At 39.9% G+C, this 19,736-nt stretch overlaps 1 protein-coding gene across 3 annotated transcripts in view; it reads left to right on the forward strand.

Moving 5' to 3' along the window:
* TEK (TEK receptor tyrosine kinase) overlaps nt 1–19,736 on the forward strand; it is a 103,044-nt gene that overhangs the window by 60,802 nt on the left and 22,506 nt on the right. The window contains exons 8-13 of one of the 3 annotated variants that reach the window (XM_082467545.1): nt 1,278–1,429; nt 3,416–3,560; nt 8,303–8,464; nt 10,273–10,407; nt 14,120–14,407; nt 16,273–16,572. In XM_082467545.1, coding sequence (XP_082323671.1) covers nt 1,278–1,429; nt 3,416–3,560; nt 8,303–8,464; nt 10,273–10,407; nt 14,120–14,407; nt 16,273–16,572 — 1,182 coding nt within the window. The remainder of the gene's footprint in view (nt 1–1,277; nt 1,430–3,415; nt 3,561–8,302; nt 8,465–10,272; nt 10,408–14,119; nt 14,408–16,272; nt 16,573–19,736) is intronic. The other 2 variants (XM_082467546.1, XM_082467547.1) reach the window with 2 other exon arrangements.

The raw sequence follows: 19,736 nt of genomic DNA on the forward strand, positions 1-19,736 counted from the left end.
GTGTGAGAATCTCAAACTTAGAACGAGGTTCCGGGCTTTTGGGGAGCAGCTCCCTTTCCCTCACACCCTCTTCCTCCCTCTAGCTGTTCCTCCACCCCCATCCAGCTGCAGAAACTGCAAGGGGAGAGTGAAGGAAAGACATGGTTTGAAAATGTCAAAGCACTTTGAAGAATTCCGATGGCAATAATTATATAGGCTGAACAGTCTGGCAAATTTTCTAATCACAATCTCTCCGAGTCTGCAGATATATCAAGGAATTACCTTTGTGGCTATTAGATCTTTTTCCCTCCTGCTCCATACACTTTACCTGTTTCATTCTAGGCCTGAGAAATAGGATATCAATATAAAATATCAATATTGATGTGTTTACCTTGACCCACCGCGGATATGGAACAGCATGTAGGTGACTGTTGTTCTTTTTTGCTGGAAAGGACTAAGCCACTTTTCCAATGTTTCCCTTATTTGCTTTAAGTGCATCTCCGTCTCCTACATTCTTTACTAAGTGTTGGACTGTTTTCAGTCATGTCTTACATTTAGTTACACACGGTCCAAAATTCTCTAAGACCTTACAGTTCAGAATAAAATTGTTATATTTCAGGATTATTCATTCTCTACTCTGCAGATAATAAGCAAGGGCTCCTGATACCTTTGTTGATACCAGAGACATTTTTTCCTTTCCATATTGGCAGCAGTATTTTTTATTTGGCTATTGATGGGAAATTGATTTGGGGGAGTTTTATTCCAGTTTACTTCTTTGATGTAAATGTGAATATAATTAATCATCAGCCACTTGCAGACTTCCCAATTAATGAGACATCTCTCAGATGTCAAAACTTGATATATTGTTGATCGGCAGTATTGGGGGCTTGCAGAGTGAAAGAAGAACTAGTTTTTGTTTTTGTAAAACAAATTCCCTTAAAAAGCAAGAGAGGGAGTGGACAGTAAGATCTGCAGAGATGTGGTGCTGATGATTTTTTCAATATTGAGACTGTATCTCCTAGGTCCACTGAGAAAGTACATCATTATGGCCAAAGAGTGTGAATTCTGGAGTCATAAAGATCTGAGCTTGAACCTGAACTCAGAGCCTCAGTCTCCTCATCTTTAAAATGGGAACCATAATAGCACCCACCCCACAAGTTTATTACGTGATGATAAAACAATATAATATTTGCCAAGTTCTTGCCCAGTGCATGACTTACTAAACGGTAGCTACTTTTATTATTTCTATTTCTGCTGTGTTAAAGATTAGATTTCACAGTGCTCTTTCCTTCATTCAGGCATGCCAAGGATGACCCCAAAGATAGAGGATTTGCCAGATCACATAGAAGTAAACAGTGGTAAATTTAACCCCATCTGCAAAGCATCTGGCTGGCCGCTACCTGCTAATGAAGAAATGACCCTGGTGAAGCCAGATGGGACAGTGCTCCATGTAAGAGTTATTCTTTTTCTTTTTCTTTTTTTTTTTGTAGAACAAATTATAGCCTTTTTAAAAATTGAAGTATGGTTGATTTTACAATGTTGTGTTAGTTTCAGGTGTACAGCAAAGTAATTCAGTTATACATATATATTTCTTTCAGATTCTTTTCCATTATAAGTTATTACAAGATATTGAATGGAGTTCCCTGTGTTATACAGTAAATCCTTGTTGTTTATCTATTTCATATATAGTAGTTTGTATCTGCTAGTCCCAAACTCCTTATTTATCCCTCCCCTTCCCCCTTTTCGCTTTGGTAACCATAAGTTTGTTTTCTAAACCATAAGTGTGTTTTCTATGTCTGTGAGTCTGTTTCTGCTTCATACATAAGTTCATTTGTGTCATATTTTAGATTCCACATATAAGGGATATCATATGACATTTGTATTTCTCTGTCTGATTCACTTCACTTAGTATGATAATCTCTAGGTCCATCCATATTGCTGCAAATGGCATTATTTCATTTATTTTTATGGCTGAGTAATATTCCATTGTATAAATATACCACATCTTCTTTACCCATTCATCTGTCAGTGGACATTTAGGTTGCTTCCATGTCTTGGCTACTGTAAATAGTGCTGCAATGAACATTGGGGTGCATGTATCTTTTCGAATTGTAGTTTTCTCCAGATATATGCCCAGGAGTGAGATTGCAGGATCATACAGGAGCTCTATTTTTAGTTTTCTAAGGAACCTCCCTACTGTTCTACATAGTGGCTGTATTCTTAATCTGATCTCCTTATACTACTAGATATTTTCAGTGTAGCACTCACCCTGCTAAAGGCTGGATTCCATTCATGGCTTGCATCCTCCTAAGCTAGGGCGTTGTTAGCTTTGACAAAAAGCAGAGGAGAGTTCAGCATAATCCATTTGACTCTAGATAGACCTGATCCCACACCTCCAATCCAGAAACTATGATCCACAGAATCCCTTAGGTCTGAATACATACCTTGGGTCTCTGCCTCTGTACTTTGTCCTCACTGTTGGTGTCTACCACTGGCTAGGGTGCTACCACAGCGTTCTTCTTTGCTGGAAAGGAAAAAGCTACTTTTCCGATATGTTTCCCTTCCCTGTCCCAACAATCCCAAATGCAGCAGAGACAGGAACTACCTCAAATTTCTCTGTGTCACAAGTGATCTTCAGGAAATTGATGTATTTTCTTATCTAAGGTTTTGAAATAGTTATCTTATTTTTCTCGCAAAGATGACTGAAAATCAACTTGACCAGAAGGCAGATCCAAATGACCTCTTGGGGGCAGGATATGTAGAATGTTCACACATCAGATGTCCCTGATTCCACTCAAACAATCCATTAAGTAGTAGAAGCCAACTGACAGCTTCCAAAATCTTGTTGGCGTATCCATGAGTTAGTGGAAGTCACAGCTACCATCTAGTGAGGGCTGACCATACTATACACATCTTACTTTACATTACCTGTCCCCTTTATGCAGAAGTGGAAACTGGCTGCGTGAAGTTAAGTAACTAAGGAATTGGTCAAAAGTGGCAGAGCTGGGATATGAACTCAGGTCCATGTGTCTTTGGAGCCCTGACCTTTTCCACAATACCATACCTGGCAGCCCCTCAAACACTTTAGGAAGCCATTTTGTCTTCTCACCCAGCCATCTCTGTATTGGACCAGAAAGGAACAAATGTTACCAGAAGCAGTTTAGAAGGACTTAGACTTTTTGCTTGGAAGTGTTTGCCCCACACTCCCAAACACACAAATACAACAGCAGGATCTGCGAAGGCATCAATCCAACATAAACTTTCAGGGCTACTACAATAGCTTTGGAAATAAGCCAGTGCTTATACAAGCATTGCAATGATCTTCTTAATCTCCCCTAGAAAACTCTTTATTTAACAATGCGATGGGGTCAGTGTTAAGAACCTTTGTGTTTATACCTATCTAGAAGCTTCTTTTTTTTTTTTTTGACCTTTCCAGCCAAAAGACTTTAACCACACGGGTCATCTCTCAGTGGCCACCTTCACTATCCACCGGATCCTGCCCCCTGACTCAGGAGTCTGGGTTTGCAGTGTGAACACGGTGGCTGGGATGGTGGAAAAGCCTTTCAACGTTTCTGTTAAAGGTAAGGTCCATTTTCCAGGGAAAGAGCTTGTAACCTTGATGGTGCTGTGTTTGTGTATCACTGGGTGCTGCTTCTAAATAGAAATGCTCTCTGACCACTAAAATGCCTTTTGGATGTTCTCCAGGATACTAAGCCTTAAAAAAAAAATTATGTGCATTAAAATGGAAAGGAGGGATTAGGTTTATGACCTTTGGAGTTACATAGCCCTGGGTTTGATTTTCATGCTAACAGCTAGTAAACTTGGGTGTGGCCCTGAGCAAATGAATTTGACCTCTCTGAGCCTTTCTTTATTTGTAAACACAGCTTAGTTTATCTACCACTCAGGGTTATTGCGAAGATTTGTTAAATAGTGGAATTGTGTCTGGCATAAAGTGTCTGGTAGTGATTTTATTTTGTAAAAAGTTTAACTTTATCATTGTCGTGACTTCCTGTTCACTGTAGAGAATAATTTGGAGAATCTTCATTTTGAGGACTACTCACTTAATATGAAGCCCAGGCTATGCTATACAATTAACAAGAATGATTTTCTCACATATTCAGAGTTCTGAATATTCTTCCTACTATGAATTAGTATTTCAAAATTCAGAGTTATTCTAAGTGGATGTGTGTACCTTTGAGGCTTGCAGGGAAGAGATAAAGTGGAAGTAAATCCAAGTTAGCTTGGTTGGTGTACAGAGATACAACAAGGAATTTTAAATTTGGAAGTTACTTTTTAATCCATTTAGACAAAAACACCTAACAACTCTGTGGTATATATTCTAGAAAGGCACTGGGCCAAGTGCTCATTCATCTTATTTAATTTTTATGAGTACTATGTACAGTAGTATTGTTATCCCCACTTTATCATTCAAGAAACAGGTTCAGAAGGTTTAGGTAACTTGTCTAAGATAATCTGGCAAACAGCCAGTGTTAGTTTTGAACCTGGTCTTGACTCCAAACCCTGCATCATCTTTTGTAGATCATTTTGCTTTCTGAGACTCTTGTGTTACAGATAAGGAAGCAAGATAACAGAAGCTGATTAGTATGCAACCTACTTCCCTACCTGATTAGGAATCTTTGGGTGATCCCAGAGGTAATTTCTGTAAATGAACTGAATGTAATCACCCAGAACATAATTTTTTTTAAAAAAGGTCAAGAACAGTAGTAGCATAAATACAGCCTCATGGAGTTGGATTCTCTGCCCTGAGAACCCATGTAAAACACCTCAGAATCTTTAATATTTTTTTGGATTACTGGAAAATCCTGGATCTATTTTATTCAGTAGAACATTAACACGATCAAAATAATTTCTTACATCATACATGTTCTTGGAAGAAAGGAAATGATATACAGACAAGACAAATTATGCTATTTTTAAGCTTCTTGAAATGTTTGCTGCCCATGGAAAGTAAATAATAGTAAGTAAAAAACCATGTTGCTAAGATTCAGAAGAGTTACTGATTCTAATTTTTATTTTTTAAATAAAAGACACAGCACGCAACATCAGTGCACAGAAACCTCTCTAGTTCTAAGTCACTGATGCCTCTTCACTGTCATATTGACTGATATAAAATGGAAATAGCCATTAGGTAAATTAAGCAGTGTCTTTAATCATAGTATTAAAAAAAAAAAAGATACAGAGATACAGTTGCCCTTCAGTATCTGTAGGGGATTGGTTCTAGGACCTCCTTGGATACCAAACTCCATTGATGCTCAAGTCCCTTATATAAAACGGCATAGTATTTGCGTTCAACCTACGCATATCCTCCTGTATACTTTGAATCATCTCTAGATTACTTAAACAATAGTCCCGCCCCCCCTTATCTGTGGTTTCACTTTCCATGGTTTAAGTTACCCACAGTCAACTGCAGCCCAAAAAATTAAATGGAAAATTCCAGAAATAAACAATTCATAAGTTTTAAATTGTGTACTGTTCTGAGTAGCATGATGAAATCTTACACTGTTCCACTCCATCCTGCCGGGGATGTGATTCCTCCCTTTGTCTCATGCATGCCACCCATTAGTCACTTAGAAGATGTCTAAGTTACCATATCCTCTGTCATGGTATCACAGTGCTTACGTTCCAGTAACCTTTATTTAACTTAATAATGTGATGCTGGCAATTTGAATATTCCCTTACTGTGCCTAATTTATAAGTTAAATTTTACCATAGGTATGTATGTATAGGAAGAAGCATAGTGTATATAGGGTTTAGTACTGTCTGCAGTTTCAGGCATCCACTGGGGTCTTTGAATGTATCACCTGTAGATAAGGGGGACTATTATAACACCTCATACAATGTAAATACTATGTAAATAGTAACTATAATGTAAATACTTTGTAAATAGTTGCTGGCACATGGCAAATTTCAAGTTTTGCTTTTTAGAACTTTCTGGAGTTTTTTAAAATTTTCCCCCTGAATGTTGATCTGCTCTTGGTTGAATCTGCAGATGCAGAACCTGCATACAGAAGGCTGACTGTACTAGACTTTACTACCAGAGTACATACTGGAGCAACCACTTTGGAAAACTGGCAATATATATTAAAGCTAAGCATACACCTACCCTGTGACCTGATAATTCTAGACCTAGGTTTATGCTCAAAAGAAATGAGTGCATATGTTAAAAACAAATAATCTTCAGTAATGTTCTGAGGAGTTTTATTCCTAATAGCCCAAATATCCATCAGTGTTAGAAAGGATAAGTAAATTGTGTTATATTCATATGTAATAGTTTGCTAGGGCTGCTGTAGCAAAGTATCCTAGACTGAGTGGCTCAAACAACAGAAATTAATTTTCTCTATGTTCTGGAGGCTAGATGATCAAGGTAATCTCACCTTGATCTGAGATCAGGGTGTTGGCAGAGTTAGTTTCTTCTGAGACCTTGCTCCTTGGCTTGTAGACAGCTGTCTTCTCCCTGTATCTTCTCATGGTCATCCTTCTGTGTGTGTGTTCTAATTTAATCTTCTTATAAGGACAACAGTCATATTGGATTAGGAATGACTGTAGACCTCATTGTAACTTAATTTCCTCTTTAAAGACCCTATCTCCAAATACATGTACTGTTTATAGAGTGCAAGGGAGAAAGGAACAAGTCAAAAGAGAAAAATGATATTGGGTGAGGTAGGAAGTATCTAACATGTCCCTTAATGACCCCTGCCTTGTGGAATTCATGATCTTGTGTAATCCCTTCCCCTTGCATGTGAGCTGGACCCAGCAACTCTCCTCTCATACAGGAAGAGTGATGTGCAGGGCTGGCTTCATGGGCTTATGACCTGTCCACACAGGGCCCTGCACTTGGTTTAATGTTCTATTGTCTTCAACTTGAAATTTTATCTTTGAATTTCATAAGTGAAGTCCAGTGACACAATGGAGTGTGCACATGAGCAGAAGAGATAGACTCACTATCTGTCTTCTTTCTTGGCCACCCCTTTCCCATAAGTGTTCTCGATGACCCAGGGCACAGGATTCTGATGGACCTCTGATTCATGGGAGTTCAATAAGACTCAAAGCAAGTACAAAGTTAGTTGGGCTACTTCTACAATTGAATAAATGAGGGTACTGACAGCCTGACAAGACGTCCTTTCCTTTTCAAACCAGAACTTGCTTAATATTGTGGACATACTATAAATCTGTTTATATACTGTGGTCCTTAGGAAGGCCACAAACCATTGTAATATCCAAGAATTTTTCTTTCCCCAAGAACCAATTTTCACCTTGTCGGGAGTGCTCTTTCAGTCCCATTGGGAATACATGGTCTTTGAGATGGGGAGATTATTCTGGATTATCTGGGTGAACCCACTCTAATCACAGGAGTCTTTAAAGACTGTCAGAAAGAGATATCACAATGGAAGAAGGGTCAGAGACACATGACTTTGTTGTCTTTGAAGATGGAGGAAGGGACCATGAGTCAAGGAATACAGATGTTTTTTAGAAGCTGAAAAGAAGGAAACAAATTCTCCCTTAGGACCTCCAGAAAGGAACACAGCCCTTGTTAACACCTTAATCTTAGCCCGGTGAGACCCATGTCTGACTTCTGACCTCCGGAGCTGTAAGAGAATAAATTCATGTTGTTCTAAGCAGAGCGAGACAGACAGACAGAAAGACAGACTTACTCTGGTGGTCTAGTAGGAAGACTGGTATTCAATAATCACACCAAATCACTAAGAATAATAAATTGCAGTGAAGGAAAAAGTTCTGTGGAAGGGTATGACACGTGAGCCTAACCAAGGTTCTGGGATAGCCCCTGTGAGGAAGTCACATGAGAGCTGAGAGATGAATGATGAGTAAGAGTTAACTGCAGAATTGTGGGAGGTCTACAGCATTCCTTGCAGGAGAACAGCCTCAACAAAGAACCGGAGACAGAAAGGAGCCTGGTGCATTGTTAGTTGAATGAACTGAAAGGTCACTGGGACTGGAGGGTATTAGGTGAGGGATCGAGGAAGCTGAAGAGGAGGCAGGGGCTCTATCGTCCCTGGCAGGTCATGGTATGAATTTTAGATTTTATTCAAATGTAGTGGGAACCCATTGAAAGGTCTTGAGCAGAGGAGTGCTCGTATTTTAAGAAAGCACTTTGTGGGTAGTGAGTTGGAGGGGCAAGAGCAAACCAGGAGATCACAGAGATGGTAACTGCACGGAATCTGAGCAGAGAACTCTAAGAGGGCTTTGTTGGGAGTGTAAAGGCACTCATCCTCTACCCCCATCTCAGAACAGCAGTAAAACCCCAAAGTGTAAGGACTGATCTGATTCTTGACACTTTATTTAGTTCTTCCAAAGCCCTTGAATGCCCCAAACGTGATTGACACCGGACATAACTTTGCTGTCATCAACATCAGCTCTGAGCCTTACTTTGGGGATGGACCAATCAAATCCAAGAAGCTTCTCTACAAACCTGTTAATCACTATGAGGCTTGGCGACATATTCAAGGTAAGGTTTGGAAAGGAAAGGCTCCAGCTGGAGATGGGGCACCAGGAAAAAAAAATTTTCCCCCAAATATAGAAATCCTCTCTCCCAGTCTCAACCCTCTACCCCAAGGTAGGGGCTGTAGCAGTGGATTCCATTTCAGAGTATTCAAGGAGGAGTTGGGGGACGCGGGGTGGTCCTCTGAGTTCTGCGGCTATCTTTTTGGAAGTCATGATGTAAAATGGGACACAGAACTCGCCTGTGTCAGGAGTTACTATCTGCATCAATATTTCCTTTCCAGGCTTCTCTGGATCTCTAATCCCTTTTTGACTCTATCTTGCTTGGTCATGGTGAAAGATACAAGTTTATGCCATGAATATGGTAACAGGAAAGTCCAGGGCCTGCTGGTAAGGCAGAGAGTTAATTTGCTTACATCTGAGGGGTGATTGTTGCTGCTGTATCAAGTTGTTTATTCTTTTTCGTATTTGAGTCTTGCCCTGCCTGCAGGCTCCTAACTCACAGAGGTTTTGAGAGGAATTTGGACCAGAAAGTTTGGGCTATGGCAGGAAGAGGAGGGGATGTGGGCAAAGAGAGGTACATGCCCCTCCCCAAACTTTTTGAAAGAAAAAACCCAAAACGTAATAAAATGTCAAAAGTTCATGAAAACAGTTAAATTTATTTATTTGTAAGTTAAATTTATTTTGAAACACAAATGACAGTTCTGTTTGTTACATGATGATGTAAAAGTCACATTTTTAAAAAAAAGAAAGCTGAGCATCACCTATTGAGCCAGCTGCTTAATCACACCATCTTATAGCGAGAACTGCCACTGTCCTGCTTGTAGGGAATGTGCATCCCTCCACCAATACTTTAGTCTCACTATGCCTGTGATTTCCTAAAAAGCGCCCTCTACCCATGAGATGTCGATAATCAAAGTTACAATAAAGGAGAAGAAAAAGAGGGTTTTTGGTTTAATAATACTAGCTGATTTGGGTATATTGAATAATGTCTTGGTATCATTACTGAGCTCTTCACATTCTTTTGAAGATTCAGCCAAAATTCAGAATCCCAGCAACATAAGACTGATTTGCTGGATTGCTGTTTCTGTTGTCGATGGCTAGGTCTTTTTAAAAAGCAGCTTTTTTAAAAAAACATGGTGTTAATAAATCATCATCTCTTTGTGGACATCTACAAAGTGGTCTTCTAAAAACCCTTAAACACAGTCCAATATGTTTTCTTACCGACTAGGAATTTATCATATGGTAAGGCAAAAATCTACCTTTGCAATATCCACGGAGAAACAGAGTGGCAAAATAGAATAGCTAAGGAGAAAAGAAGCATATGTCATTTGCTTATGGGATCTATTTTCAAGTACTTCAGAACGCTTCATTTGTTATGACATGACCATCACAAATTCACTGTCTAGTCATTGTAAGCATACCCTCAAAGAGTCTCTTCCCTTGATAGCTTGATTGCCATCACTGTATGTACTTGAAAACAGAAGTTATTTTATATTATTCTAATTCAGTTTTTCCCCTAAATCTGATTGGTATTCCATATAGTTGAAGATTTGCGTGGTTTTACTCTACAAATGAAAAGACAAAAACACTACAGCAGAAATGTGTAAGTGGCACAGAGATACTTACATGAAAAAGCCTTATTTTCCTTATATTAGGAACACTGAGGCCCTGCAGATGGGATTGTCTCTCTGTTCTACTCAGACATTGTATTTTTAAAAACCAAACATTAGTTCACCTCACAATAACAACATTCCAGTTTAAAGAATGTAAAAGATTGCCAACTTAAGTTTCCTGAACTTTCCCTCTTCTCAGTGACAAATGAGATTGTTACCCTCAACTATTTGGAACCTCGGACAGAATACGAGCTCTGCGTGCAGCTGGTCCGGCGTGGAGAGGGCGGGGAAGGGCATCCTGGACCCGTGAGGCGGTTCACAACAGCTTCTATCGGTCAGTTGAAGCAAACAGGCATTTATTTAGGAGCTGGGTGGGTGTGGGAGGAAGGGGAAAGAGGAAGGAAGACCAGGAAGGGTGGTGGTGGGTGGGTGGGTGGGTGGGATGGTGGTGGAAGGGGTTTGCTTTTGAATGGGTGGGAAAGTGACAGGAAGGCTAGCAACTTGGAGCCAAACCAGTCCTCTACTTGGGCTGCACTCCTGGTCTGTCTCCCTGGGGGAGGGTGTCGGCAGCAATCCACCGGGACAGAGAAGGAAGCAGATGACCCTTCAGGAAGGCAGGGACATCCCTTGGGAGTTGGGATTTACTTAGCAGCAACTGTGCTCCGTCTTGGCTCCCGAATTTTACCACCAGCTTCCTGTTTCCATCTTAAGGGCCCAAGACAGGCTCTTGCCGCATACGTACTCCAGAAATCCCAGTTTATTTACTTTAAAAAGTAATTTCTAGTTTTTCGAAGTCATTCACGTACATAGTGAGAACATTAAATAGAATGAAAGGCTTTTACCTATAGAACAGCAGTTCTGGGCTTCCCTGATGGCACAGTAGTTAAGAATCCGCCTGCCAATGCAGGGGACACAGCTTTGAGCCCTGGTCCTGGAAGATCCCATATGCCGTGGAGCAACTAAGCCCGTGCGCCACAACTACTGAGCCTGTGTTCTAGAGCCTGCAACCCACAACTACTGAAGCCCGTGTGCCACAACTCCTGAGCCCACGTGCCACAACTCCTGAGCCCACGTGCCACAACTACTGAAGCCCGCACGCCTAGAGCCCGCGTTCCGCAACAAGAAAAGCCACCGCAATAAGAAGCCCACACGCCGCAATGAAGAGTAGCCCCCCCTCGCCGCAACTGGAGAAAGTAGAGTCCCAGAGTGGTTAATAACTTGCCCATGGTAGTGTATCGGGTACATTGCCATACTAGATCTTCAGACTTGATATCTTTTTGTTTCTCCTGGGAGAAACAAAATATCCAGGTATTTTTTACCTGGGAGCCCAAAGGCACGATGTCCTTATCGCAGTTGATGAGTTTTCCTATTTTTAGTCCATTTACTAAAAGCAGAAGGATATGGAATGATTTCGTGAGAAGCTAGGAAGAGCATCAGGCTCTTCTGCAGGGGTTGTGCATCCGTAACAGAGACTCTCCCCTCCACACTCCCCACCTAGTGTTCATCTGACCAGCAGCATCCTTAAAGAACCAAATGAAACTCAGTAGCTACTCTGATGCTTGTAGAAGCATTGCACAAGTAAGGAATGGCTTCCTGGGAACCCACCAGGTAGTAAATACCAAAAATAATACTGGAGACTACATATGACTTAGAGGATAAAGGAATCTCCATGACTGTGATCCACGGGGCCCCCTAATATGTCATCAGGTTGCTGCTAAAAGGCAAATGGTAGTTAATTCTCTCTTAGAGCGGTGCTGATGAATCAAAAGGGGAAGGCCATAATCTGACTCAGATGGAAAGTATTTATGGAACAGAACATAAAACACTTCACAGACCCATACTGTGCTGTCTTCAGCTCTCAGAATATGTTCCAGCCAGGATGTATTTAGAGATGTCTTGGAATATATTTCAAAGTAGTTCTCAGGGGTGGGCGGGAAGGGAATTCTTGAAGGTTCATCTTTTCCCAGCATTTGAATTTTGCTGATGTTTGTTTTTAAATTCATTTGGCAGCTGCACTATTTATAAGTGTGTTGGTTGAGTGATAAAGGCCGGGAAGGCCAGGAGGGGAGGGGAGAGAACATACTCTGAACACACGGCAGAGAGAGGGCAGGTTGGGAGGGGTGAAGGGTAAGTCATGCTCCCAAAGGGAAGGAAATGACCATTTATGCGGTTGCTCCTCTGGACCAGGCACAGGCTTAGAAGGTTTACATGTTTGCTGCACACCATCAGTCCTCCCTCTGTCTGCTGTCATCGTAAGCCTACCTACCCACTCCAGGTGGCTTATTTTGGAACTCAAACTTTAGAGAAGAGCAAAAGGAGGTGACATCACCTCTCTCAATTTGCAAAGGTTTTGGAGAAAAGACCAATAAGACCTGTAGCGTAATGTCGAGCAGGTGGCAGGACCTGATTGCTGGTTCTCCCTCATCTAAGGTGGTCAGAACTGGCCAGTGAGAGTCCTTCTCCCATTGGGTGGAAACAGACCCTTCCTCTCACCTCTAACCAAGTTTCTCGACCTTTTTATTTTATTTTTTTAAACTTTTTTTTCATTTTATTGGAATATAGTTGATATACAATGTTGTGTTAGTTTCAGGTGCACAGCAAAGTGATTGTTATACGTATATTCATTCTTTTTCAGATTCTTTACCTTATTTTAATTTTTGTAATTATCACCCTCTAAAGAGCTTCTTAGATCGTTTTGTCCTTAAGACAAAATCTCTGTCTCTTCTGCCATGAATTGTAATACCACAGATCTGTTTATATATTGTGGCCCTTCATAAACAATTGTCATTATCTAAAATTTTCTCATACGCCAAGAACCAATTTTTGCCCCCTTAGGGGCAATAATGTCCCCACCAAGAATGCATGAGTAGAGGATCACTATTCTATGTTTTGAAAATACTTTATATCTGAAGTTTAAAATATCAATATACTACTATTAGCTGAAAATTTACAGATTCCTCCACTGTCCATTGGCCCAATGTATTTTATGAAGGAAGGAAGGAAGAGAGAGAGAAAATGTTGATAGAGCCCCTAACACCTTCCAAGCATTTTCACCTTCACTATCTCTTATCTCCTCCTGAGTCTGGAAGATGAGTATTTTCATTTCATGCTACATGTGAACTCAGAGAGGTTATGAATTTTCCCAAGGTCACAAAACTAAAGGGGCATGCTCCTGCCTCTTTGATTTCAAAACCCATATTGTTTCCATTCAGTTACCTCTCTGGTAGCCCAGGTTCTTGGGGGTAATTATGGCCACACGGCGTGTGGTCAGAGCCAAACCTTGATGTGATCAGAGCAGTGCGAGGCCTGGCCCAGCCATCACAGTGTTGTCATATCTGAAATTGTCCTTGCTAAGGGGAAGTAACCCTGAAATTGCTTTAAAATATATTACTCAAAATGGGAACAGAAACACTGAACCTACAACCCCAGAACCTTGGCAAATCCAGTGTTTCCATTTTTATCAGTTTCCTTCCTTTTTCACCAATTGTAGACATGACTTTTACCAAGTGGTAAGCAGAGTTTTTTTCTCGTGTGTTATAAGTTTTGGAGGGGCTTCTGTATTTTTTCCAATAAACTTTTAATCCCTTGGATGGCTATATCATAATTTATTAAAGCATTTTCCTATTTTGTGCATTTTGCTTTCTTATGATTGTTTGTTATTATAAATAATGTCATAATGGACATCTTCATGCACGTAGCTTTTCGCTTCCTTTGAGTTATTTCTTCAGGATAAATCCTTGGTAGTCAGACTATACTCCCAAAGTATATGATCATTTCTAGAGCTCTTGAAAAATATTCCCAAGTTGTCCTTCAAAGGGGTTGTATTCCTGTCTTACAATTACTCAAGCTACATACTAGAATATTTTAAAGCTTTGCTATTTTGGTAGGGGAAAAAAAAAAGTATTACATGGCTGCTAGCGTGTGTTTCTTTGATAGCTTGTGAAACTGTATATTATTCTAGGAGCCAAGGTTATCCTATAAAGCTGTCCTTTGGGGCTGTTGTTACCTTCACCCTATATAAAAACGATTATTCTGGTTTCTCCTAGGTCTTCCTCCTCCAAGAGGTCTCAGTCTCCTACCAAAAAGTCAGACCACTCTAAATTTGACCTGGCAACCAATATTTCCAAGCTCAGAAGATGACTTTTATGTTGAAGTTGAGAGGAGGTCTGTGCTAATGAATAGTGACCAGCAGAATATTAAAGTGCCAGGCAACTTGACTTCAGTGCTCCTTAACAATTTACAGCCCAGGGAGCAGTACATAGTCCGAGCCAGAGTCAACACCAAGGCCCAGGGGGAATGGAGCGAAGATCTCATCGCTTGGACTCTTAGCGACAGTAAGTACCTCATGATGCCCCAGCCTTGCCTGAATGACACTTGGCTGCTGCCATTTAGACTTGGCTCCCGTCACTTCAAGTCTGCTTCTTAGAAACCATAAAAGGTAGTTAGTTGTGAATGGAGGCCCATTAGTGCCCCCCACCAACACATCAAATCATTTTAGCAACCTGCAATATATACGAACGCTCCATGTATTTGGATTTGTGATAATTCAGGCAGGACTGTGCTAAAATTTACCTTTCCTTTCTATAGAGTTATTTATTAAGTAAATTAATAACATGAATAAGGTTTTCTAGGGCTTGTTGAATCTGTTATATGACAGTTTTTAGGATTGTTGTGTATCTATATGCACACAGATGATGTTTCATCTAATTCATCTAATCTTAAAAGCCAAAGAACTCTGCTTGAAAAATCTTCAAAACAGACAATTCTCGGCATTACAGTATATATTTGAGAGTAATAAAACAAATTTTCTTTCAAAATATTCTTCAGTTCAGGCTTCTCTCAATCTCATATTGGTCATTAAAAATTAGTTGGAACTTCTAGGGTTTCTTTGTAGAATTGAAAGCTTTTTCGTCATGAACCAGAGAGCTCTATTTTGATTCACTGCATTAGAACTGTCTGTGCATTTTGGAGTCCTTGGAAAGACTAGGTGTTTCTGCGTCACACCAACCGTCACTTATGCTAGGATCCTGTGGTCTCTTGTCAACTCCCAAAGTCTGAGGTTCTTTTCTGCAGCTGAGTTGCCACCTCCCCAGTAACAGGTGTGTAAACTGGCTTTTGTTTTTCCAGGCACTCTCTTCTTGTATCAATAACGTGGAAATCTCAACGGTTTTGTCTGTGTTTAGGGATGTCTTCTTCATCTTTAAAAAATTCCGACATTTAGAAGTTATAGGACAATGCAGAGAATAATACAACAAAAACCTACATTTCTACCACACAGAATTAACAACTCTTAACATTTTGTCATATTTGCTTTCAGCCTTTTTGTGGAAGTAATTCCACAATACAGATATATCAAAATCCTCTTTAACCATCATCCCCAATCTAATTCTCTCCCCCTCTCCCCAGAGACAACCAAAATTATGAGTTTATTATGTATCTTTCCATTCAATGTTGTATAATTTTAATACATTAAGTACATCCATAAGTGTGCATATGCATATATATTCTCCATCTTGCTTTTTGAATATGTCTGCTAAGTGCTTAACATATTTTCTAACAAGTGCTTAATAAGGATAGGCCCTATGGGCCAGTGGCTAACTACAGACTAATAGGAATCTTATTTCTTCTACTTGAATCTATTTCTTAAAAGCTGTGTGACCTCAGCCAAGTCACTTAATCTCTCTGAGCCTCAATACTTACAGTAAGATTGTTATGAGGAGTCAATGAGTTACTATATGGGAGGGCCTATATAAATGTCAGCTCTCATCATTTTTCTGTTTTCCTCAGTATCAAAAACAGTGTAATAGCAGTTTGTGGAGTAACAGAATTTCCGAGGTCTTCATTTAGTGTAAGGATGGCAAATATGTGGTGTGTGTGTGTTGCCATTTTCCTGTCTGCAGCCCCTTGTCAAGTCTGCGTCGGGTCCACTACCAACTGATTGGAGTTACCCTCTGAGATAACACTTACTAGCCATTCATGGTTTATAAGCTGACATTAACTCTCTCTCAAAAGCATAATAATCAAAGAGATGGTACTATATCTTAAGTAAAATGCATTAACTCTCTCTCAAAAGCATAATAATCAAAGAGATGGTAGTAATCTTAAGTAAAATACATTAACTCTCTCTCAAAAGCATAATAATCAGGGAGATGGTAATATATCTTAAATAAAATATTGTTTGTTTGTTTTAAATTTCTAGTTCTCCCTCCTCAACCAGAAAACATCAAGATTTCCAACATCACAGACTCCTCAGCTGTGATCTCTTGGACAATCCTGGATGGCTATTCTATTTCTTCTATTATCATCCGTTACAAGGTTCAGGGCAAGAATGAAGACCAGCACATTGATGTGAAGATCAAGAATGCCACCATCACCCAGTATCAGCTCAAGGGCCTAGAGCCCCAGACAGCTTACCAGGTGGACATCTTTGCAGAGAACAACATAGGGTCAAGCAATCCAACCTTTTCTCATGAACTGATGACTCTTTCTGAATCTCAAGGTTGGTAGAGTGGACAGGTATTTACATAGAATTATTTCTGCAGAGTATCAGAAAAGCCCCACTGTCTTACGATATTTACCCCATATTCGCATCACGTGACATAATGGGCTGATAGGCGTCACCATCTCTAAAGAGGTCCTTGGAATGCAAATGCCCCTTGGAAGGATAACCCGTTGATCTGTTATCTATCATGAAAACTTAGGGGAACTTAGCCCATCAGCGCTCCCCATCCAGCAATCGAAGCTGTGAGGGACATGAATGTGATTCCGTGCAGAAGGAAGACAGAGGACCCAGCTTAGTGGAGACGGCGCTCCAGGAACCACACTCCACTCTTTCTCAGAACGAACCCTCTTTTAGCTTGGATGACACTATGCTAGTGCGAGTTTTCTTTTACTTTTCAGATCCAGGTTATGATGTCTCCACGTCCAACGCTAACCCCCACTCCAGAGAGAATAAGCCCTTTGAGATAGAGATCCCTCAGAGTTCCAAGCACACGAGGCCCAGTGTTTGAGATTTTTTTTGAAATTGAAATATAGCTGATGTAATGTACAATATTATGTTAGTTTCAAGAGCACTACATAGTGATTTGACATTTGCATATATTATGAAATGATCACCACAATAAGGCTAGTAATCATCTGTCTCCATATAAAGTGATTACAATATTATTGACTATATTCCATATGCTGTATATTACATCCCCGTGGCTTATTTATTTCATAACTGGAGGGTTGTACCTCTTAATCCTCTCCAGTGTTTGTGATTGGTAAAACCTGTTGAAAGTAATTAGTGAACAAGGACCCCGGGGGTGGGAAGAACTGCAGCTCCTGGAGAGCCTTCCCTCTGAGGTCTGTCTGAAATTGCACTTCCTCGCCCTCTGCGCTCTACAGCTTGTGCAAGGGAATGTAGCTAGAGGGACATTATAGGGAAATGGTGATTTTTACAAATTTATAATTCAGACCAGAGTATTTTTACAGAAAATGTTATAGCACTAAAAACTTCTTGGTTCTCTTGAGGCCTACCTAGGGCTTAAGAAATAAAATCAAGCAAGCCCTGTTCTCAGTGCTGATTCTTTGGAACATGTTTGAAATATGCAAGGAATGATGGGTCTGCCAATTATAGAGAATTGTATTCAATAGTTTTCACATGACACTCTTAATAAATGCATAATTTCTATAGTTACTTCTGTTTTGGTAAAACATCTACAGGCCCTAAATCCAAGCTATAAATAAAATACAGAGAGAAAAATTTAAAGACAAGATGTAACAAAACTAAAAAACCCTCATCATCCCATTTCAGACATCTCTTTATGCACGTATAAAACGGAGGTAGGAAGAAAGGTAGCTAATCACAAAAGAATAATTGTTAAAAGATAGCATCATGCTCTACATGCTGTTTCTCATAAAAATACATTGAATTTATCTTTATTTGAATTTAAATAAGGGAGAGAAGTGGAGGGGTTATACCATAGTCTTTAATAGTTTATTTTGACCTGAGCCCAAAATTTAATGGTTTTTCTCTTTCTTCTTTCCTTCCTTCTTTCCTTGTCCCATTGGTATACTCAGGTTTTCTCCATCAGCTTTTTTTTTTTTTAACATCTTTATTGTAGTATAATTGCTTTACAATGTTGTGTTAGTTTCTGCTGTATAACGAAGTGAATCAGCTATATGTATATATATATCCCCATATCTCCTCCCTCTTGCATCTCCCTCCCACCCTCCCTACCCCACCCCTCTAGGTGGTCACAAACAAGCTGATCTCCCTGTGCTATGCAGCTGCTTCCCACTAGCTATCTATTTTACATTTGGTAGTATATATATGTCAAGGCTACTCTCTCACTTCGCCCCAGCTTACCCTTCCCCTCCCCGTGTCCTCAAGTCCATTCTCTACGTCTGCGTCTTTATTCCTGTCCTGCTCCTAGGTTCATCAAAACAATTTTTTTTTTTTTAGATTCCATATATATGTGTTAGCATATGGTATTTGTTTTTCTCTTTCTGACTTACTTCACTCTGTATGACAGCCTCTAATTTGTTTGTTTTTATGGCTGAGTAATATTCCATTGTATATATGTGCCACATCTTCTTTATCCATTCATCTGTTGATGGACACTTAGGTTGCTTCCATGTCCTGGCTATTGTAAATAGTGCTGCAGTGAACATTGTGGTACATGTCTCTTTTTGAATTATGGTTTTCTCAGGGTATATGCCCAGTAGTGGGATTGCTGGGTCGTATGGTAGTTCTATTTTTAGTTTTTTAAGGAACCTCCATACTGTTCTCCATAGTGGCTGTATCAATTTACATTCCCACCAACAGTGCAAGAGGGTTCCCTGTTCTCCACACCCTCTCCAGCATTTATTGTTTCTAGATTTTTTGATGATGGTTATTCTGACCAGTGTGAGGTGATACCTCACTGCAGTTTTGTTTTGCATTTCTCTAATGATTAATGATGTTGAGCATCCTTTCATGTATTTATTGGCAATCTGTATATCTTCTTTGTAGAAATGTCTACTTAGGTCTTCTGCCCATTTTTGGAATGGGTTGTTTGTTTTTTTGATATTGAGCTACATGAGCTGCTTGTATATTTTGGAGATGAATCCTTTGTCAGTTGCTTCATTTGCAAATATTTGCTCCCATTCTGAGGGTTGTCTTTTTGTCTTGTTTATGGTTTCCTTTGCTGTGCAAAAGCTTTTAAGTTTCATTAGGTCCCATTTGTTTATTTTTGTTTTTATTTCCATTTCTCTAGGAGGTGGGTCAAAAAGGATCTTGCTGTGATTTATGTCATAGAGTGTTCTACCTATGTTTTCCTCTAAGAGTTTGATAGTGTCTGGCCTTACATTTAGGTCTTTAATCCATTTTGAGTTTATTTTTGTGTATGGTGTTAGGGAGTGTTCTAATTTCATTCTTTTACGTGTACCTGTCCAGTTTTCCCAGTGCCACTTATTGAAGAGGCTGTCTTTTCTCCATTTTATACTCTTGCTTCCTATATTAAAGATAAGGTGACCGTATGTGCATGGGTTAATCTCTGGGCTTTCTAGCCTGTTCCATTGATCTATATTTCTGTTTTTGTGCCAGTACCATACTGTCTTGATTACTGTAGCTTTGTAGTATAGTCTGAAGTCAGGGAGCCTGATTGCTCCAGCTCCTTTTTTCCTTTCTCAAGATTG

This window comes from Balaenoptera physalus (genome assembly GCF_965194825.1).
Source record: "Balaenoptera physalus genome assembly, chromosome: 7".
Taxonomy (NCBI): Eukaryota; Metazoa; Chordata; class Mammalia; order Artiodactyla; family Balaenopteridae; genus Balaenoptera; species Balaenoptera physalus.